Below are 22,625 nucleotides of genomic sequence, written 5' to 3' on the forward strand. Positions count from 1 at the left end.
TACTCTTCCTTGGCTTTCTCTTCCTCTTTCTTCTCCATTCACCCATAGATCGCAATATGTATAATTATCGTGTTTGTCATTTCCTTTTAATTTAGAAAACTAATTAATGGGGATAGGCAACATCGCATAACAAGACTAAGAGACATCCATTGACCTTGAGCTACACACCAGACGTCTCCCTCGCATATATATTTGTTTATTATATTAAAAGCACAAATCTTTGCTTCTCAAACTACCCTCCTACGGTTTCTATCTCAATTTTTTTTCTCTGAGTGATCTATCATTGCTGTAGTAGGCGGTCACTGGTCTTCCCCTAAACCTGTCAACAGTGGTGTCCCTCAAGTCTCTGTCCTATCTCCCACTCTCTTTCTGTTGTTCATTGATGACCTTTCCTAAACGAACTATCCTATCCATTCTTACGCCGATGACTCTACTCTGCATTACTCAATTTCTTTTGATAGAAGACCAACCCAACAGGAACTATATGATTCCAGGTTGGAGGCTGCTGAACCCTTAACCTCAGACCTTACTATCATTTCTGATTGGGGCAAGAAGAACCTGGTGTTCTTCAACGCCTCAAAATTTCTTCACCTATCAACTCGACACAATCTTCCAAACACCTATCCCCTATTCTTCGACAACACTCAGCTGTCACCTTCTCCTACACCAAAAATCCTCGGTCTGTCCTTAATTCTTACTGTCCATATACAGTGGCTTGTCCGCCCTCGCATGGAGTATGCATCTCAAGTGTATGGGGTCTCCACTCACACATCTCTCTTGGACAGAGTTGAGTTAACGGCTCTTCGTCTCATCATCTCCCTTCCTCTTACCGATAGTCTTCTACCTCTTAAATTCCGCCGCCATGTTGCCTCTATTTATATCTTCTATCAATATTTTCATGCTGACTGCTCTTCTGAACTTGCTAACTGCATTCCTCCCCCCCTCCCGCGGCCCCTATTCACTCGACTTTCTACTCTAGCTCATCCCTATACTGTCCAAATTCCTTCTGCACGCAAGAGTTAACCAGAATCTTCACTCTTTCATCCCTTACACTGGTAAACTCTGGAACAGTCTTTCTTCATCTGTATATCCCCCTGCCTATGAACCTCTTTCACGAAGAGTTTATCAAGACACCTCTCCACCCGAAACTGACCTCTCTTTTGGCCACTCTATACCTTTGTCTGTTGTGGGAGCGGTGAGTAGCGGGCTTCTTTGCTACACTCTTTTTGTTGCCCTTGAGCCATCTCCTTTGTTGTTGAAAAAAAAAGGATACATGGTCTACCTTATTGTCTGGGGATTGTGAAAGTGGATCTGAGACGTCGGAGGATTAGTATGCAACAATTCAGTGGACACGTTTGTGGGTTGAGATAGTTTGATAAGAATAACTGTATATGGATAAGCCTTGGCAGGATACAACTAGAGTGGTCGTAGGAGAAAACAAAAATTCGAGAGATACGAGGCAATTAAGTTAACGAAGGAAAGGGTTTTGGAGAGCACCAGGCTGGACAGGGCAGAGTTGAAGATTTACATAGATTTACATAGAAAATCAGACCACACAGACCCCATGGTCCAGACTTGGTGGTCTGTCCTTAAACCTAAGTGATTTTACATTAATCAGAAGACTCCAAAACGTTGCATTTCTACTCTAGTTGATATTAAGTTGAAGGAAGTGACGGTCGAGCTTATTTTTGAAGGAGTCAATCGTGTTACACTGGACCACTGACGGTGGAAGCTTATTCCATTCTCGCACTACAACGTTGGTGAAGAAAAATTTTGTGCAGTCTGAATTTACTTGTCTACATCTGAGTTTTACGCCATTGTTCCTCGTGCGCAAAGTGTCATCGATCATAAACAATGTTGATCTGTCTACATTCGTGAAACCATTAAGTATTTTAAAACATTCGATCAGTTTTCCTCGGAGGCGACGTTTCTCAAGAGCTAACATGTTAAGTGTAGAAAGCCTTTCTTCGTAGGATTTGTTGCGCAAGGGAGGGATCATTTTCGTTGCCCGACGCTGAACACCTTCTAATTTAGCAATATCCTTTGCATGGTGGGGGACCAAAACTGAACCGCATATTCCAAGTGGGGTCTGACTAAACTGTTGTAGAGCGAGTAGTACATCTTTATTCTTGAATACAAAGTTTCTTTTAATGAAGCCCAACATTCTGTTCGCTTTATTTGCTGCATCGATGCATTGCTGTGAGAATTTGAGGTTTGACGCGATTTTGACCCCAAGTCTTTGACGCATTGAACGCTTTTGAGTTTAACGCCGCGCATTTCGTATTCGAACTTCTTATTCCTCGTTCCAACTTGAAGGACCTGGCACTTGTCTACGTTAAAGGGCATCTCCCATCTATCCGACCAAGCTGAAATTTTGTGCAAATCCTCTTGGAGGCTTTGCCTGTCTTCGTCAGTGAGAACCGAATTACCAATCTTTGTGTCGTCTGCAAATTTACTAATGCGGTTATTGAGTCCAACATCCACGTCGTTGATGTAAATAATGAAGAACTGGGCCAAGGACCGAGCCCTGAGGGACGCCACTAGTGACAGGCGCCCACTCTGAGTTAAATCCGTCAATCACTACTCTTTGTTGTCTGTTGCTCAACCAATTCGCGATCCATTGGTTTACTTGACCGTCAATACCTATTTGCTTTAATTTGTAAAGTAATTTATGATGCGGGACTTTATCAAACGCTTTCTGGAAATCAAGATAGACTACGTCCAGTGATTTGCTTACGTCATAAACAGTGAAGAGGTCGTTATAAAAGGTTAATAGGTTTGATAGGCAGGATCTTTTGTTTCGGAAGCCATGTTGTGAGTCCCCAATCAATGAGTGGCTTTCAAGGTAACTCACAATTTTGTCTCTAATTATGCCCTCAAGTAGCTTACCTACAACCGAAGTTAGACTAATGGGCCTGTAATTACCTGGTACTTTTTTGTCTCCTTTCTTGAAAATCGGTGTCACGTTAGCCTTTTTCCAATCTGAAGTGACGATGCCTTGTCGCAAGGACATATTGAATACGGTTGTGAGAGAGGAGAGTATTTCGCTCTTCGTTTCTTCCAGCAGAGTTGGATATACTTTGTCAGGTCCAGGACTTTTATTTGTTTTAAGTGAATGGAGAGCTTTAAGGACTTCATCGGTTGTTATTTCAAAATTAGGCAATGCATGCTCGAGATTTACAATAGTACTGGTGTTGGTTGTAGCGAGAGGAAGACTGTTAGTAATAAACACCGAGGAAAAGTAATTGTTTAAGAGGTTTGCAGTGTGTTGGCTGTCAGTCACTAGTGCACCGTCGCTGTTTGTTAAAGGTCCAATACCACTTTTGATCGCCTTTCTGTTGCAATATTTGGCTGCAATATTCTCTTCATATCTACGCTTTGCCTGACCTACTAGTCTTTTTACTCGTCGCCTGGCATCATTATAAAGTCCAATGTTTTCGGGCGTGCTTTGTTCTTTCTTTAACCTGTAAAACAATTTTATCTCAATGACTGATTGTTTAATTTCGCTATTAAACCACGGTGGGCTTTTATTAGTGTTAATTCGCTTCTCGCACAAGGGGACGAATGTGTTCTGCTGAGTGAGTAAGTGATTTTTAAAGCTTAGACAGGCTTCCTCTACGTTGCCGTCATCTGATAGTTGTATTTCTGTTAGTTTTCGTCGGATTTCTACGAAGTTAGCTCTTTTGAAATTGGGCACCTTTACTTTATTTTCAGTCACTGATGATTGAGCTTTAATGTCGACGCGCACTAATTTATGATCGCAAGAACCGAGGTGTTCTCCTACCGTGACACTACTGACAAGGTTATCTTGGGTCGTTATAACAAGGTCGTGTATATTATTTTGTCGAGTTGGCTCAGAAACCATTTGGCTTAGATAATTTTCTTCTAGAAATTCGATCATTCTATGTGACTCGCCTTCTGTACCTGACAGTGTCGCCCAGTCGATATGGGGGAGGTTAAAGTCTCCTAATATCAGTGAGTCGCTGTTATTAAGTGACTGCCTTAAGACGCTGTACATTTCAAGGTCGTCATCGAGTGATTGCCCGGGAGGTCTGTAGGTGACAGATATATTATTTAAATTGACTTTTGCAATGTTTACTCGCACGCACAAATGTTCAACGTTACTGTTTCCCGGTGTTTTGTCAGTGGGTTGCAAATAGCTTTTGACATAAAGAGAGAGAGAGAGAGAGAGAGAGAGAGAGAGAGAGAGTCAGCAGGTGGCAGTAAGAGGTGGTGTCAAGTGTGTGTGTGTGTGTGTGTGTGTGTGTGTGTGTGTGTGTGTGTGTGTGTGTGTGTGTGTGAATATTTGTAGTTCAATGCTAACAAGAGACAAATCCATCACCAAGGCTCCTGGAGGGCAAGGCGGGACGATCCAGTAGTTAACAAAGCCTCACGCCGCTGAACGCGTCATCTGTGAAAATTCAGAAGAAAAAAACTACCCGAGAAATCGTATTGTTGCAGCAGCTAAATATTTGTAACTGTAAATATTTTGTACGCCTCCCTTCATTGCCAATAATCAATATAAGGGAAATATATTTGTGTGACATGTTATTATTCTTGTAAGATTAATAATACGAAGTTCTTGCTGGGCTTGTGGCAAGAATTTTCGGCCGAGTGGTTCATTGGGTAAGGTGGGCACGATGCGGCCAGTCCCAGCTCACGGCGGCTTCTCGGTGTGATGAGATGTGTGTTGCGGCGCCGGCAGGTTTAGGTGAAGGTGAGGGGATGAATTATGAGGGTTGGTGTGAGTAGAAGGAGCTAGGAGCATGAGGGCGTGGGTGCGGGGTTGGCATGGGCGTAATACTTGTTGCAATCATTCGGCCAGGGATGAGGGAGTGGGTTGTGTGGGTTGGTGTTGGTGGCATGAGGGCGTGGGTGCGGGGTTGGAATGGGCGTAATACTGGTAGCAATCATTCGGCCAGGGATGAGGGAGTGGGTTGTGTGGGTTGGTGTGGGTGGCATGAGGGCGTGGGTGCGGGGTTGGAATGGGCGTAATACTGGTAGCAATCATTCGGCCAGGGAAGAGGGAGTGGGTTGTGTGGGTTGGTGTGGGTGTCAGGAGGAGCATGAGGGCGTGGGCGTGGGATGGGCGCACTACTCCCAGCAACATTTCGTCACCTGCATTACGTCCCATCGCCCCAGCGTTACACTCTCAGCCTTTTCTTTGAGCGTCCCCGCCAGTGGTCGGTGTAGCCAAGGCGGAACACGACGAGGAGAAGCCATCCCAGAAGAGGACAACGTTGATGACCTGCACGTTCCTGCTAAAGATTGTTCATTTACATTAAAATGACTCAGCAAAAACAAGTGAAGAAGTCTTGGTGCTGCGGGTGCTTCGGCTGGCTCTTCGCCAGGCGGAAGCGCCGCAGCCCCTCCGAGGAACCTGACGACATCGTCGAGGAAACCGAAAACGCGGGTGCCCAGGCCGATGCAGGGCAACAGGCCCTGGTCTGCCTGAAGAAGGCTGCTCAGCCTCTCTCAGTGGTGGAGGAGGAGATCCCCTCCGACACCCTGCTGGATGCTGATGGGGTGGTGGGGAAGGGCGAAAAGGAGGCCACTGGCAGGAGGCGTCAGACTCTCATCATCACAATCCACTTGGTGAAGAGAGAGAAGGTCCACAAGCCAGTGGATGATACAACAGTCGCACAAAAAGACTGCACGCAATTGGAGAGCCATGGCAAGAGGGTTCAAACTCTCGTAATTACTCTGCACATGGTCAAGAGAGAGAAAATAAAGGAGGTATACGATGAGCTCCCCTCCGGGCACCAAGGCACGGCTGGGGACGCTCCTTCCAGCAGGAGCAAGGCCGTTACCGGCCCACCGGAAAAGATGCCCCTTATCAGCAGCTTCAAACAGCGGGACGCATCTCAAACACCGGTCAAGAAAATGATCAGGTTCAACTTCCAAAACCTGAACACTTTCGTCAAAATTCGTGAGCTGTACTGTGCCTACGACTACTTCAAATATGGCTTCCCTCACTCCAGCATTCGTCCTGAGCTGAAAAGCTTAAAGGAGAGAGCAGTGGAGCCACAGGAAGAGCCAGCAAAGGAAGCAGTAAACAAACTGCCAGAGGCTAAGAAAACAGTTACAGAGGAAGCAACAGATTCAACCAACAAAATCAATGAGCCACAACATCTCACAGGGATCCTCAAGAAAGGAAAGACGGCCAGCACCGCTCATAAATGTGTGCGCTTTAACTTCCAGAACCTGAACACTTTCGTCAAGGATCGTGAACTGTACTGTGGCTACGACTACTTCAGGTATGGCTTCCCTCTCTCCAGCATCCGTCCTGAGCTGGAAAGGCGAAAGGAGAGAACAGTGAAGCCGCAGAAAGGGTCAGCAAAGGACGCGGTAAAGAAACACAACACACGACACCAGCAAACAGTTGGAGCAGCTCGCTGTGCACAAATGAATACCACTACTGAAGGGAAGTCTCCTAAAGGTATCCTGAAGAAAGAAAAGATGCCACGGTCCACCTGTCCAAGACATGTGCCCTTCAACCTTGGTAACCTCCGCGCCCCCGTTAAGGAACGTGAGGTGTACCGTGGCCACGACACCTTCAGATACGCCGCGCCGCTCCAAGTCACTCAGCCTCCCAACTTTACCTCGAGGCCTCACCAGCAGCCCGTTAGATCCGCCTCTAACTCGCTGCGTGGCGCACCTCGGCACTTCGAGAGGCCGGCACAGCGGAGCAACGACTCCTTCCAGCAAAACAGTGGCTGGTATGCTGCACACAACTACACCAACAGCCGCCACTCACAGCACCGCCAGCACAACGCCAGCAGCCACGTCCCGCCAAGATACGAAACAAGGCATTTCTACGAGGGACAGACACATCGGGGCACCAACTCCCGCAGCAGAGGTCGTGCCAAGAGGTGCAAAGCCGAGTGGTGGCGAGTTTCTGTGAGCACCAGGCGAGTACAGCGTCGTGATCAAACTCAAATGTTCAGCGACGTACAGGTGACGTACATTCCGGGTGCATTTCTCAACACCCGCTGAACAGTAACTGTCGCTGACTGGTGATAACAGAGACTGAGGAGTGCCAAGAAGCACCACAATCACACTGAGAGGAACGGCTCGCCAGCTGACTAAAATCACCATGCAGAGGAACGCATCCCATGGAACGGTGCCACTTCTACGGAACAAATTGTTCAAGAGTGTCGCATCTGTGGGGAGTGTTTGGACGCATGTGTGTGCTTACATTTCTTATCTTATATTTCAAATGAAAAAATAGAAAATATTGTCTTACAAAAAACCTTAGGTAGGGATAGCGGGGTCGTGTTGCACCTCAGAACAAGAAACGTTATGTAAGGAGTTGTCTGAACGACCACCTGTTTTAAAACTATATTTAAATGAAAGGTATTAGAATGCTCTTGCCTGTATGCTTCAGCTCAGTGTGATGACCTGAGTTTATTTTGTCTCTCATTCTCTGCGGAATGATTATAGCTTCCAGGTCTGAGACGCGTGCCCAGAGCGTGACGGAGGTGAGATCGGGATGGAGCCACACATTCCGCGTTATTCATTTATCATGGCAAAACTCCCTGGTTCAGTCACGCTTGTTCGCGTGCTATCAACGATTGAGGCAGCTCACAGAAGGTGCCGGAGCCTTAGAACTTTTGCTAAAAATGGTCTTCACATTTATGCCAAGAATCGTGCCAAATCTGTTCTCCGACTTGCCAATAACTCCTTCATCAATAAATCAAAATATTGAAATTTTGCTAACAAAATTGTTTCCATTTACCTGAAAATAGCTCCCACAAAACTCTCTCTCTCTCTCTCTCTCTCTCTCTCTCTCTCTCTCTCTCTCTCTCTCTCTCTCTCTCTCTCTCTCTCTCTCTCTCTCTCTCTCTCTCTCTCTCTCTCTCTCTCTCTCTCTCTCTCTCTCTCTCTCTCTCTCTCTCTCTCTCTCTCTCTCTCTCTCTCTCTCATCAAGTGACGATGTCAACACACCAGTCTGGCCGTTCTAATTCTTCACTGACTGGATTTAATCAAAGTCGAACAAAATCAAATGAAAAAATAATAAAAAAATACGTCCACATGGTACACACTTATGTATCTTCGACCTTTTATGCATGTAAACACAGATAAAATTGACGAATTTTACGAGAAGTGGAACCTGGCATCCCACACACGGCTCTGCTGTGTGATTGGCTGTCAGGCCACGAGAAGGCAGGGCGGAGGAGAGCTGTGCAAAATGTGACACTAAAGGAAGACGCGATCAGCCACAGTGAATTTTACACACACACACACAGACACACACACACACACACACACACACACACACACACACACACAAACACACACAGACACACACGCACGCGCGCGCGCGCAATGGAAGAATAGTAACTGAAACATGGTATAAGTAAGCCGTAGACTTAAACTCAAAATAAGCATTCCAACAAAAAACACTATCAGGAACACTGCCGCTACCACCACTACTAATCACCCACCACTTGAATAACGACCATTAGCACCATCATGGCAGGCACTTCAACCACCAGGACTACCAAATCCCCCCCCCCCCCCCTTCTTCCCGGCATCACCACTGCAGAAGAAAAGTAAGAGAATAGGAGGAAAATTATGAAAGTGGAATGCAAAATCGAAGGAAAAGTTTGTGGGCAGGAAAGAGGAGGAGAAGGAGTAGTATGGAAATAATAAGTATGAGTAACTGAAAGTTTTGAAGGAGTAACAGGAAGAAAAGAAGCAAAAGAAGAAGGACGGAGAAAAAAAAGAAAGGAAAAAATATTAGATGAAGTAAAAGCAAGACTTGCAAAAAGGAAACAAAAGATGAACAAGAAAACGGAAGAAGGAAATGTAAGAAAAATGTCAAGGAATTATAACTAAAGAACGTAGAGGATACAAAAAGGAAGTTACGAGGAAGGCGATGGAAGAATTAAAGCAAGGCAGAGTAGGGAGAAGGGATAAGAGGCGAAATAAGACTTAGAATATATGAAAAAGTAAGAGGATATGAAAAGAAATAGAAAAGTTGGAAGAAAACAATAAAAAGGAGGAAAAATAAACACGAATGGGAAAGAAGAGAAACAAAAGAGAGTATTTAAATGGGTAGAAATTGGGAAGATTAATATTATGAAAATGTAAAAACGCAGAAAAGCAAAACGAGGAAGTAGAAGTAAAAAAAAATAATATAAAAAAGTGAAATGACAGGAAGGAGGAAGATGAAAGGCAAGAACAATAAAATGGAAAGACAAAAAAGACAAAACAGACAGAGACGATAAAAGAGAGAGAAGACAATGGGTGAGAAATATACGAATGAGGCTGAAAAACAAAATATAAAGACGGATGAGTAAAAACATGGATGGGGAGGAGGAGTAAGAGGGAGAGATGAAAGGAAAGAATATGGGAGTTAAAGTTTAGTGAGATAATGAGGAACTGAAAGAGGGGTTGGAAGAAAGAAAAGATGTAGACCAAATTAAGAATGGATGGGAAAACAAACAGAAGAAAAAACAAGATTAAAAGGAAAATTTGGAGTAGGACAATGAGGAGGAAGTAGAACGTGAGGACTGGAAGGAAGTAGAAGAGGAAGAGGAAGAGGAAGTGACTGAAAGAGGAGGAAAAAGAGGGGACTGAAAAGAAAGACATGCGAAAAGAAAAGCTTAAAGGCAACATTAACCCGGTAGCCGAAAGGGATCAGTTAATGGTCCCTCTAAGAAAAAAAATGAGAAAAAAATCATCACTCCATAAACTATTTCTAATATATATCAAAGCATTTTCAGTTTATGTATCATCTATTTTGGGAGGTCTATATCATGGAACAAATTTGGCCGTCGCTGCTACACGGTAAAGCCACAAATTTGTCCGGTTAAGAAAGAAATGAGATGGAGGAAAAAAGATAAGATAGAAAGCAAAATTAGGAAGGAAAATGAGGAAGAAGAAGAGAGTGAGGATTAGAAGGAATTAGAAGAGGAAGAGGAAGAAGGAAAACGGAGACTCAAAAAAGGGAAAATCAATGGGAAACAGTTTAATGTGAGCAGAATGTTATGCGAAGACCGTCAGAAAAAGCGAAAACAATAAAAATAAGGAGAAAAAAGTAATAAAAGAGAAAAAAAGGAAAGGAAAAAAACATTGAATAGAAAAGAGTGGAAGATGAAAAAGGAAAAAAAAGATGAAAACGTAGAATTAAAACTGGGAGAGAATGATCATAAGCAGGAGTAAATTAGAAGATGGGTGAGCGGAATAAAAGCAGACTAGACAAAAGAGAGAGAGAGAGAGAGTCAGCAGGTGGCAGTAAGAGGTGGTGTCAAGTGTGTGTGTGTGTGTGTGTGTAAGTAAGTAAGTAAGTAAGTAATGTTTATTGCCATAATATACACACATTGATATATACATATAAATATAATTATAATTCTGGCAACGAATCTAGCCTGTCAAGCCGAAGCTTCCCGACAGACTGTATATTTATTTCATTGCACTATTAATATCTTTCTAAAGGTTGCAGATAGCTCCCAACCATAAAGCTAAATACAAATATACAATAAATAACAACATTAACTATAATACCAGATGAAGTTATAATAGTTATATCTAAAATGTTAACTACAATAACAACTACAACAGCATCAACAATAATAATAATAATAACAATAATAATAATAATAATAATAATAACAATAATAATAATAATAATAATAATAATAATAACAATAATAAAAATAATATGGACAATAGTACTATGCAATTCACTGATTAGATTTAATAATGTAAATTTGTGTTCATGTTTCAGGAATAAATTATAATTTTAACCGTGATTGTTTTGGATTGCAAATACGTAAGTGTGTTTTTACTGACTTTTTAAATAGAGAGAAATTATTACTATTAAGGAGATTTTTTATTTCTACTGGCAAAGAATTCCAAACTTGAGGTCCTGAGCATAAAATACTATTTCTGAAAAGAACTGTCCTGAACTGTGGAGAGATAAGGTTTATATTGTTCCTGCGCGTATTATGCAATGTATTAATAACTTGAAAAGGATGAGTTCCATGCATCAGTGCGAGGTTTTTATAAATAAATAATAGTAGAAAATAACAATGAATGTTTTTGAAATTAAGAAATCTATGTGTGGAAAATACGTTATGTGTGGAATCAAACTTGTTCATATAAAACATACACCTAAATATCTTATTTTGAGAAACCTGAAGATTTTTAAGAAAGGAAGGCCACGTACACGCCCACACAGATACACAATAAATGAGATGCGGGTAACAAAGTGTATAATAAATACTGATAAGTGTTTCTTGTGTAAGGCTATTTCTTATTCGATACAGTATGCCACATATCCTAGATAGTTTATTTGCAACAGAATTAATTTGGTATTTCCAATTGATATTTTGATCTATGAAAACGCCCAAAAACTTAGTATAAGAAACTCGTTCAAGTACTTTTCCTTCAAGTGTTATAGGTGGCATGTTAGTAGTGACTGATCGGTTTTGAAAGATAATGTATTTTGTTTTAGTGATATTTAACCTTAACTTATTATGTTTAAGCCACATATTAATTGAATTGAGCTCATTATTAATGTTTATATGCAAACTATTTATATTTTTATCATCTAATAGTGTGTGTGTGTGTGTGTGTGTGAATATTTGTAGTTCAATGCTAACAAGAGACAAATCCATCACCAAGGCTCCTGGAGGGCAAGGCGAGACGATCCAGTAGTTAACAAAGCCTCACGCCGCTGAACGCGTCATCTGTGAAAATTCAGAAGAAAAAAACTACCCGAGAAATCGTATTGTTGCAGCAGCTAAATATTTGTAACTGTAAATATTTTGTACGCCTACCTTCATTGCTAATAATCAATATAAGGGAAATATATTTGTGTGACATGTTATTATTCTTGTAAGATTAATAATACGAAGTTCTTGCTGGGCTTGTGGCAAGAATTTTCGGCCGAGTGGTTCATTGGGTAAGGTGGGCACGATGCGGCCAGTCCCAGCTCACGGCGGCTTCTCGGTGTGATGAGATGTGTGTTGCGGCGCCGGCAGGTTTAGGTGAAGGTGAGGGGATGAATTATGAGGGTTGGTGTGAGTAGAAGGAGCTAGGAGCATGAGGGCGTGGGTGCGGGGTTGGCATGGGCGTAATACTGGGAGCAATCATTCTGCCAGGGATGAGGGAGTGGGTTGTGTGGGTTGGTGTGGGTGGCATGAGGGCATGGGTGCGGGGTTGGCATGGGCGTAATACTGGTAGCAATCATTCTGCCAGGGATGAGGGAGTGGGTTGTGTGGGTTGGTGTGGGTGGCATGAGGGCGTGGGTGCGGGGTTGGCATGGGCGTAATACTGGTAGCAATCATTCGGCCAGGGATGAGGGAGTGGGTTGTGTGGGTTGGTGTGGGTGGCATGAGGAGCATGAGGGCGTGGGTGCGGGGTTGGCATGGGCGTAATACTTGTTGCAAACATTCGGCCAGGGATGAGGGAGTGGGTCGTGTGGGTTGGTGTGGGTGGCATGAGGGCATGGGTGCGGGGTTGGCATGGGCGTAATACTGGTAGCAATCATTCGGCCAGGGAAGAGGGAGTGGGTTGTGTGGGTTGGTGTGGGTGGCAGGAGGAGCATGAGGGCGTGGGCGTGGGATGGGCTCACTACTTCCAGCAACATTTCGTCACCTGCATTACGTCCCATCGCCCCAGCGTTACACTCTCAGCCTGTTCTTTGAGCGTCCCCGCCATTGGTCGGTGTAGCCAAGGCGGCACACGACGAGGAGAAGCCATCCCAGAAAAGGACAACGTTGGTAATCTTCACTTTCCTGCTAAAGATTGTTCATTTACATTAAAATGACTCAGCAAAAACAAGTGAAGAACTCTTGGTGCTGCGGGTGCTTCGGCTGGCTCTTCGCCAGGCGGAAGCGCCGCAGCCCCTCCGAGGAACCTGACGACATCGTCGAGGAAACCGAAAACGCGGGTGCCCAGGCCGATGCAGGGCAACAGGCCCTGGTCTGCCTGAAGAAGGCTGCTCAGCCTCTCGCAGTGGTGGAGGAGGAGATCCCCTCCGACACCCTGCTGGATGCTGATGGGGTGGTGGGGAAGGGCGAAAAGGAGGCCACTGGCAGAGGCGTCAGACTCTCATCATCACAATCCACTTGGTGAAGAGAGAGAAGGTCCACAAGCCAGTGGATGATACAACAGTCTCACAAAAGACTGCACGCAATTGGAGAGCCATGGCAAGAGGGTTCACTCTCGTAATTACTCTGCACATGGTCAAGAGAGAAAATAAAGGAGGTATACGATGAGCTCCCCTCCGGGCACCAAGGCACGGCTGGGGACGCTCCTTCCAGCAGGAGCAAGGCCGTTACCAGCCCACCGGAAAAGATGCCCTTTATCAGCAGCTTCAAACGGCGGAATGCATCTCAAACCCCGGTCAAGAAAATGATCAGGTTCAACTTCCAAAACCTGAACACTTTCGTCAAAATTCGTGAGCTGTACTGTGCCTACGACTACTGCAAGTATGGCTTCCCTCTCTCCAGCATTCGTCCTGAGCTGAAAAGCCTAAAGGAGAGAGCAGTGGAGCCACAGGAAGAGCCACCAAAGGAAGCAGTAAACAAACTTCCAGAGGCTCAGAAAACAGTAACAGAGGAAGCAACAGATTCAGCCAACAAAATCAATGAGCCACAACATCTCACAGGGATCCTCAAGAAAGGAAAGACGGCCAGCACCGCTCATAAATGTGTGCGCTTTAACTTCCAGAACCTGAACACTTTCGTCAAGGATCGTGAACTGTACTGTGGCTACGACTACTTCAGGTATGGCTTCCCTCTCTCCAGCATTCGTCCTGAGCTGGAAAGGCGAAAGGAAAGAACAGTGAAGCCACAGAAAGGGTCAGCAAAGGACGCGGTAAAGAAACACAACACACGACACCAGCAAACAGTTGGAGCAGCTCGCTGTGCACAAATGAATACCACTACTGAAGGGAAGTCTCCTAAAGGTATCCTGAAGAAAGAAAAGATGCCACGGTCCACCTGTCCAAGACATGTGCACTTCAACCTTGGTAACCTCCGCGCCCCCGTTAAGGAACGTGAGGTGTACCGTACACGACACCTTCAGATACGCCGCGCCGCTCCCAGGCACTCAGCCTCCCCACTTGACCTCTAGGCCTCACCAGCAGCCCGTTAGATCCGCCTCTAACTCGCTGCGTGGGGCACCTCGGCACTTCGAGAGGCCGACTCAGCGGAGCAACGACTCTTCCAGCAAAACAGTGGCTGGTATGCTGCACACAACTACACCAACAGCCGCCACCACAGCACCGCCAGCACAACGCCAGCAGCCACGTCCCGCCCAAGATACGAAACAAGGCATTTCTACGAGGGACAGACATCGGGGCACCAACTCCTGCAGCAGAGGTCGTGCCAAGAGAGGCGCAAAGCCGAGTGGTGGCGAGTTTCTGTGAGCACCCGGCGAGTACACAGCGTCGTGATCAAACTCAAATGTTCAGCGACGTACAGGTGACGTACATTCCGGGTGCATTTCTCAACACCCGCTGAACAGTAACTGTCGCTGACTGGTGATAACAGAGACTGAGGAGTGCCAAGAAGCACCACAAACACACTGAGAGGAACGGCTCGCCAGCTGACTAAAATCACCATGCAGAGGAACGCATCCCATGGAACGGTGCCACTTCTACGGAACAAATTGTTCAAGAGTGTCGCATCTGTGGGGAGTGTTTGGACGCATGTGTGTGCTTACATTTCTTATCTTATATTTCAAATGAAAAAATAGAAAATATTGTCTTACAAAAAACCTTAGGTAGGGATAGTGGGGTCGTGTTGCACCTCAGAACAAGAAACGTTATGTAAGGAGTTGTCTGAACGACCACCTGTTTTAAAACTATATTTAAATGAAAGGTATTAGAATGCTCTTGCCTGTATGCTTCAGCTGAGTGTGACTACCTGAGTTCTATTTTGTCTCTCGTTCTCTGCGGAATGATTATAGCTTCCAGGTCTGAGACGCGTGCCCAGAGCGTGACGGAGGTGAGATCGGGATGGAGCCACACATTCCGCGTTATTCATTTATCATGTAAAAATTCCCTGGTTCAGTCACGCTTGTTCGCGTGCTATCAACGATTGAGGCAGCTCACAGAAGGTGCCGGAGCCTTAGAACTTTTGCTAAAAATGGTCTTCACATTTATGCCAAGAATCGTGCCAAATCTGTTCTCCGACTTGCCAATAACTCCTTCATCAATAAATCAAAATATTGAAATTTTGCTAACAAAATTGTTTCCATTTACCTGAAAATAGCTCCCACAAAACTCTCTCTCTCTCTCTCTCTCTCTCTCTCTCTCTCTCTCTCTCTCTCTCTCTCTCTCTCTCTCTCTCTCTCTCTCTCTCTCTCTCTCTCTCTCTCTCTCTCTCTCTCTCTCTCTCTCTCTCTCTCTCTCTCTCTCTCTCTCTCTCTCTCTCTCTCTCTCATCAAGTGACGATGTCAAGACACCAGTCTGGCCGATCTATTTCTTCACTGACTGGATTTAATCAAAGTCGAACAAAATCAAATGAAAAAATAATAAAAAAAATACGTCCACATAGTACACACTTATGTATCTTCGACCTTATTATGCATGTAAAACACAGATAAAATTGACGAATTTTACGAGAAGTGGAACCTGGCATCCCACACGCGGCTCTGCTGTGTGATTGGCTGTCAGGCCACGGGAAGGGCGGGGCGGAGGAGAGCTGTGCAAAATTGTGACACTAAAAGGAAGACGCTATCAGGCCACGGTGAATTTTACACACACACACACACACACACACACACACACACACACACACACACACACACACACACACAAACACACACAATGGAAGAATAGTAACTGAAACATGGTATAACAAACCCGTAGACCTAAACTCAAAATAAGCATTCCAACTAATAACACTATCAGGAACACTGCCGCTACCACCACTACTAATCACCCACCACTTGAATAACGACCATTAACACAATCATGGCAGGCACTTCAACCACCAGGACTACCATATCCGCCCCCCTCCCCCCTTCTTCCCGGCATCACCACTGCAGAAGAAAAGGAAGAGAATAGGAGGAAAATGATGAAAGCGGAATGCAAAATCGAAGGAAAAGTTTTGAGCAGGAAAAGGAGGAGAAGGAGTAATATGGAAATAATAAGTATGAGTAAGTGAGAGTTTTGAAGGAGTAACAGGAAGAAAAGAAGCAAAAGAAGAAGGACGAAGAAAAAAAAAGAAAGGAAAAAATATTAGATGAAGTAAAAACAAGACTTGCAAAAAGGAAACAAAAAGATGAACAAGAAAACGGAAGAAGGAAATGGAAGAAAAAATGTCAAGGAATTATAACTCAAAGAACGTAGAGGATACAAAAAGGAAGTTACGAGGAAGGCGATGGAAGAATTAAAGCAAGGCAGAGTAGGGAGAAGGGATAAGAGGCGAAATAAGACTTAGAATATATGAAAAAGTAAGAGGATATGAAAAGAAACAGAAAAAGTTGGAAGAAAACAATAAAAAGGACGAAAAAATAAACACGAATGGGAAAGATGAGAAACAAAAGAGAGTATTTAAATGTGTAGAAATTGGGAAGATTAATATTATGAGAATGTAAAAACGCAGGAAAGCAAAACGAGGAAGTAGAAGTAAAAAAAATAATATACAAAAGTGAAATGAAAGGAAGGAGGAAGATGAAAGGCAAGAACAATAAAATGGAAAGACAAAAAAGACAAAACAGACGATACAAACAGAAAAGAAGAAGGATAAAAAAATATACGAATAAGGCTGAAAAAACGAAATAAAAGGAAGGATAAGTAAAAACACGGATAAGGAGGAGGAGTAATAGGAAGAGATGAAAGGAAAAAAAAACAAAATGGATGACAAAATTTAGATTGAGATAATGAGGAAGTAAAAGAGGGTTTGGAGAATGGCCGCGCGGGAGAAAAGATGTGAGCCAAATTAAGAATGAGAGGGTAGGCAGGAAAAAAAAAAGATTAGAAGCAAAATTTGAAGTAAGATAATGGGAAGCAGAAGAGCGTGACGACTGGAAAGAAGTAGAAGAGGAAGAGGAAGAGGAAAAGGAAGTGATTGAAAGAGGAGGAGAAAGAGGAGATTGAGAAGATTGACGTGCGAGAAAAAAATGTGTAAAGGCAACATAAAAAAAAAATTAAAGGGATGAAAAAAAAGATTCAAAGCAAAATTTGGAGTACGATAATGAGAAGGAAGAGCGTGAGGTCTAGAAGAAAGTAGACGAGGAAGAGGAAGTGATTGAAAGATGAGGAGAAAGAGGAGATTGAGATGGAAGGAAAAAAAGATATGAGATAAAAAGCAAAGTTGGAGTAGGATAATGAGGAAGAAGAAGAGGCGAGTCAGGAGTAGAAGGAAGTAGAAGAGGAAGAGGAAGTGATTCAACTGAGATTGAGAAGGTTGACGTGGGAGAGAAAAAGTGTAAAAGGAAAATAAAAAAAGAAATGAAAAGGAATATAAAAAGAACATGATTAAAAGCAAAATTAGGAATAGGATATAGAAGAAGAAGAAGAGCGTGAGAACTGGAAGAAATAGGAAGAAGAAAAGGAAGAAGGAAATAGGAGAATCAAAAAAGGAAAATCAATGGGAAACAGTTTAATTTGAGCAGAATGTATTGCAAAGACAGTCAGAAAAAAAAAAAATGAAGAAAAAACATAATAAAAAAGGAAAGAGGAAAAAAGGGTAAAAATTGAAAAAAAAACATTGAATAGAAAAGAGTGGAAGATGAAAAAGGAAAAAAAAAAGATGAAAACGTAGAATTAAAACTGGGAGAGAATGATCATAAGCAGGAGTAAATTAGAAGATGGGTGAGCGGAATAAAAGAAGACTGAACAAAAAAAAGATGAGAGAGAGAGAGAGAGAGAGAGAGAGAGAGAGAGAGAGAGAGAGAGAGAGAGAGAGAGAGAGAGAGAGAGAGAGAGAGAGAGAGAGAGAGAGAGAGAGAGAGAGAGAGAGAGTCAGCAGGTGGCAGTAAGAGGTGGTGTTAAGTGTGTGTGTGTGTGTGTGTGTGTGTGTGTGTGTGTGTGTGTGTGTGTGTGTGTGTGTGTGTGTGTGTGTGAGTTCAATGCTAACAAGAGACAAATCCATCACCAAGGCTCCTGGAGGGCAAGGCGGGACGATCCAGTAGTTAACAAAGCCTCACGCCGCTGAACGCGTCATCTGTGAAAATTCAGAAGAAAAAAACTACCCGAGAAATCGTATTGTTGCAGCAGCTAAATATTTGTAACTGTAAATATTTTGTACGCCTCCCTTCATTGCCAATAATCAATATAAGGGAAATATATTTGTGTGACATGTTATTATTCTTGTAAGATTAATAATACGAAGTTCTTGCTGGGCTTGTGGCAAGAATTTTCGGCCGAGTGGTTCATTGGGTAAGGTGGGCACGATGCGGCCAGTCCCAGCTCACGGCGGCTTCTCGGTGTGCCGAGCTGAGTGTTGCGGCGCCGGCAGGTTTAAGTGAAGGTGAGGGATGAATTATGAGGGTTGGTGAGTAGAAGGAGCTAGGAGCATGAGGGCGTGGGTGGGGTTGGCATGGGCGTAATACTTGTAGCAATCATTCGGCCAGAGATGAGGGAGGTTGTGTGGGTTGGTGTGGGTAGCATGAGGGCGTGGGGGCGGGATTGGCATGGGCGTAATACTTGTAGCAATCATTCGGCCAGGGATGAGGGAGTGGGTTGTGTGGGTTGGTGTGGGTGGCATGAGGGCGTGGGGGCGGGATTGGCATGGGCGTAATACTGGTAGCAATCATTCGGCCAGGGATGAGGGAGTGGGTTGTGTGGGTTGGTGGGTGGCATGAGGGCGTGAAGGCGGGATTGGCATGGGCGTAATACTTGTAGCAATCATTCGGCCAGGGATGAGGGAGTGGGTTGTGTGGGTTGGTATGGGTAGCAGGAGGAGCATGAGGGCGTGTGTGTGGGATGGGCGCACTACTCCCAGCAACATTTCGTCACCTGCATTACGTCCCATCGCCCCAGCGTTACACTCTCAGCCTTTTCTTTGAGCGTCCCCGCCAGTGGTCGGTGTAGCCAAGGCGGCACACGACGAGGAGAAGCCATCCCAGAAGAGGACAACGTTGGTAATCTTCACTTTCCTGCTAAAGATTGTTCATTTACATTAAAATGACTAAGCAAAAACAAGTGAAGAAGTCTTGGTGCTGCGGGTGCTTCGGCTGGCTCTTCGCCAGGCGGAAGCGCCGCAGCCCCTCCGAGGAACCTGACGACATCGTCGAGGAAACCGAAAACGCGGGTGCCCAGGCCGATGCAGGGCAACAGGCCCTGGTCTGCCTGAAGAAGGCTGCTCAGCCTCTCGCAGTGGTGGAGGAGGAGATCCCCTCCGACACCCTGCAGGATGCTGATGGGGTGGTGGGGAAGGGCGAAAAGGAGGCCACTGGCAGGAGGCGTCAGACTCTCATCATCACAATCCACTTGGTGAAGAGAGAGAAGGTCCACAAGCCAGTGGATGATACAACAGTCGCACAAAAAGACTGCACGCAATTGGAGAGCCATGGCAAGAGGGTTCAAACTCTCGTAATTACTCTGCACATGGTCAAGAGAGAGAAAATAAAGGAGGTATACGATGAGCTCCCCTCCGGGCACCAAGGCACGGCTGGGGACGCTCCTTCCAGCAGGAGCAAGGCCGTTACCGGCCCACCGGAAAAGATACCCCTTATCAGCAGCTTCAAACAGCGGGATGGATCTCAAACTCCGGTCAAGAAAACTATCAGGTTCAACTTCCAAAACCTGAACACTTTCGTCAAAATTCGTGAGCTGTACTGTGCCTACGACTACTGCAAGTATGGCTTCCCTCTCTCCAGCATTCGTCCTGAGCTGAAAAGCCTAAAGGAGAGAGCAGTGGAGCCACAGGAAGAGCCACCAAAGGAAGCAGTAAACAAACTGCCAGAGGCTCAGAAAACAGTAACAGAGGAAGCAACAGATTCAGCCAACAAAATCAATGAGCCACAACACCTCACAGGGATCCTCAAGAAAGGAAAGACGGCCAGCACCGCTCATAAATGTGTGCGCTTTAACTTCCAGAACCTGAACACTTTCGTCAAGGATCGTGAACTGTATTGTGGCTACGACTACTTCAGGTATGGCTTCCCTCTCTCCAGCATTCGTCCTGAGCTGGAAAGGCGAAAGGAGAGAACAGTGAAGCCACAGAAAGGGTCAGCAAAGGACGCGGTAAAGAAACACAACACACGACACCAGCAAACAGTTGGAGCACCTCGCTGTGCACAAATGAATACCACTACTGAAGGGAAGTCTCCTAAAGGTATCCTGAAGAAAGAAAAGATGCCACGGTCCACCTGTCCAGGACATGTGCGCTTCAACCTTGGTAACCTCCGCGCCCCCGTTAAGGAACGTGAAGTGTACCGTGGCCACGACACCTTCAGATACGCCGCGCCGTTCCAAGTCACTCAGCCTCCCAACTTTACCTCGATGCCTCACCAGCAGCCCGTTAGATCCGCCTCTAACTCGCTGCGTGGCGCACCTCGGCACCTCGAGAGGCCGACACAGCGGAGGAACGACTCCTTCCAGCAAAACAGTGGCTGGTATGCTGCACACAACTACACCAACAGCCGCCACTCACAGCACCGCCAGCACAACGCCAGCAGCCACGTCCCGCCAAGATACGAAACAAGGCATTTCTACGGAGGGCAGACACATCGGGGCACCAACTCCCGCAGCAGAGGTCGTGCCAAGAGAGGCGCAAAGCCGAGTGGTGGCGAGTTTCTGTGAGCACCGGGCGAGTACACAGCGTCGTGATCAAACTCAAATGTTCAGCGACGTACAGGTGACGTACATTCCGGGTGCATTTCTCAACACCCGCTGAACAGTAACTGTCGCTGACTGGTGATAACAGAGACTGAGGAGTGCCAAGAAGCACCACAATCACACTGAGAGGAACGGCTCGCCAGCTGACTAAAATCACCATGCAGAGGAACGCATCCCATGGAACGGTGCCACTTCTACGGAACAAATTGTTCAAGAGTGTCGCATCTGTGGGGAGTGTTTGGACGCATGTGTGTGCTTACATTTCTTATCTTATATTTCAAATGAAAAAATAGAAAATATTTTCTTACAAAAAACCTTAGGCAGGGATAGTGGGGTCGTGTTGCACCTCAGAACAAGAAACGTTATGTAAGGAGTTGTCTGAACGACCACCTGTTTTAAAACTATATTTAAATGAAAGGTATTAGAATGCTCTTGCCATTATGCTTCAGCTCAGTGTGATGAGCTGAGTTTTATTTTCTCTCTCATTCTCTGCGGAATGATTATAGCTTCCAGGTCTGAGACGCGTGCCCAGAGCGTGACGGAGGTGAGATCGGGATGGAGCCACACATTCCGCGTTATTCATTTATCATGGCAAAACTCCCTGGTTCAGTCACGCTTGTTCGCGTGCTATCAACGATTGAGGTAGCTCACAGAAGGTGCCGGAGCCTTAGAACTTTTGCTAATAATGGTCTTCACATTTATGCCAAGAATCGTGCCAAATCTGTTCTCCGACTTGCCAATAACTCCTTCATCAATAGATCAAAATGTCAAAATTTTGCTAACAAAATTGTTTCCATCTACCTGAAAATCGCTCCCACAAAACTCTCTCTCTCTCTCTCTCTCTCTCTCTCTCTCTCTCTCTCATCAAGTGATGATGTCAACACACCAGTCTGGCCGTTCTATTTCTTCACTGACAGGATTTAATCAAAGTCGAACAAAATCAAATGAAAGAATAATAAAAAAAATACGTCCACATAGTACACACTTATGGATCTTCGACCTTTTTATGTTGAAAAGACAGATGAACTTGACGAATTTTACGGGAAATGGAACATAAGAACATAAGAACATAAGAACGTAAGGAGTCTACAAGAGGCCGGTTGGCCTATACAAGGCAGCTCCTGTACACTCAACCCCACCTTACCTCACCATCCATGAATTTATCCAACCTCTTCTTGAATGTATCTACGGTATTGGCACCCACAACATGGCTCCCAAGCCTGTTCCATTCGTCCACCACTCTATTGGTGAACCAATTCTTGCCTATGTCTTTGTTGAATCTGAATTTGTCTAACTTAAAACCATTGCTACGCGTCCTACCTGGCTCTTTTACTATCAAAATCTTATTGACATCCCCTCTATTAAAGCCCTTCATCCATTTGTAGACTTCGATCAAGTCTCCTAGCAACCTTCGCCTTTCTAGAAAGTGTAGATTTAAGTGCTTCAGCCTGTCTTCATAAGGCAAGTTTCTCACCCCCTGAATCATCTTTGTCATCCTCCTCTGTACAGATTCTAACATCTTGATGTCCATTCTATAGTGGGGGACCAGAACTGAACTGCATAATCGAGCTGAGGTCTAACTAGTGCTAAGTAAGGTTTGAGGATGACTTCAGCGCTCCTATTGCTTACGCTCCTTGAGATGAAACCAAGTACTCTGATGGCCCGATTTTTAGCCTGAATGCATTGAGCCCTAGGACGGAGGTCATCGCTCACTAGGACTCCTAAAGGTGCGGTCACACTAGCTACTGATATCGCTGGATCCAGCGGTACGGCTTGATCGGCCAGCCATTTGCGCTGCACAAGCTAATGATATCGGCTGCTTTGAGCTATCGATACGGACCGTTTTCACTGGCCGTACTGCTGGCGGCAGCGG

The 22,625-nt window shown here is 44.9% G+C and overlaps 1 protein-coding gene across 2 annotated transcripts; it reads left to right on the plus strand.

The window, feature by feature from the left end:
• The first annotated feature begins 5,286 nt into the window (after positions 1-5,286).
• On the plus strand, positions 5,287-21,016 carry LOC126993732 (uncharacterized). 2 transcript variants are annotated; one of them, XM_050852906.1, is made up of 2 exons: positions 5,287-6,859; positions 20,670-21,016. In XM_050852906.1, exons 1-2 carry the CDS (start codon positions 5,287-5,289, stop codon positions 20,714-20,716), a joined length of 1,620 nt encoding a protein of 539 aa, XP_050708863.1. In that variant the 3' UTR covers positions 20,717-21,016. The 2 variants fall into 2 exon arrangements, with proteins under 2 accessions (XP_050708863.1, XP_050708864.1); XM_050852907.1 differs by lacking the exon at positions 20,670-21,016 and adding an exon at positions 14,340-14,704.
• The last annotated feature ends 1,609 nt before the right edge of the window (positions 21,017-22,625 follow it).

Source organism: Eriocheir sinensis, unplaced genomic scaffold, assembly GCF_024679095.1.
Source record: "Eriocheir sinensis breed Jianghai 21 unplaced genomic scaffold, ASM2467909v1 Scaffold660, whole genome shotgun sequence".
Taxonomy (NCBI): domain Eukaryota; kingdom Metazoa; phylum Arthropoda; class Malacostraca; order Decapoda; family Varunidae; genus Eriocheir; species Eriocheir sinensis.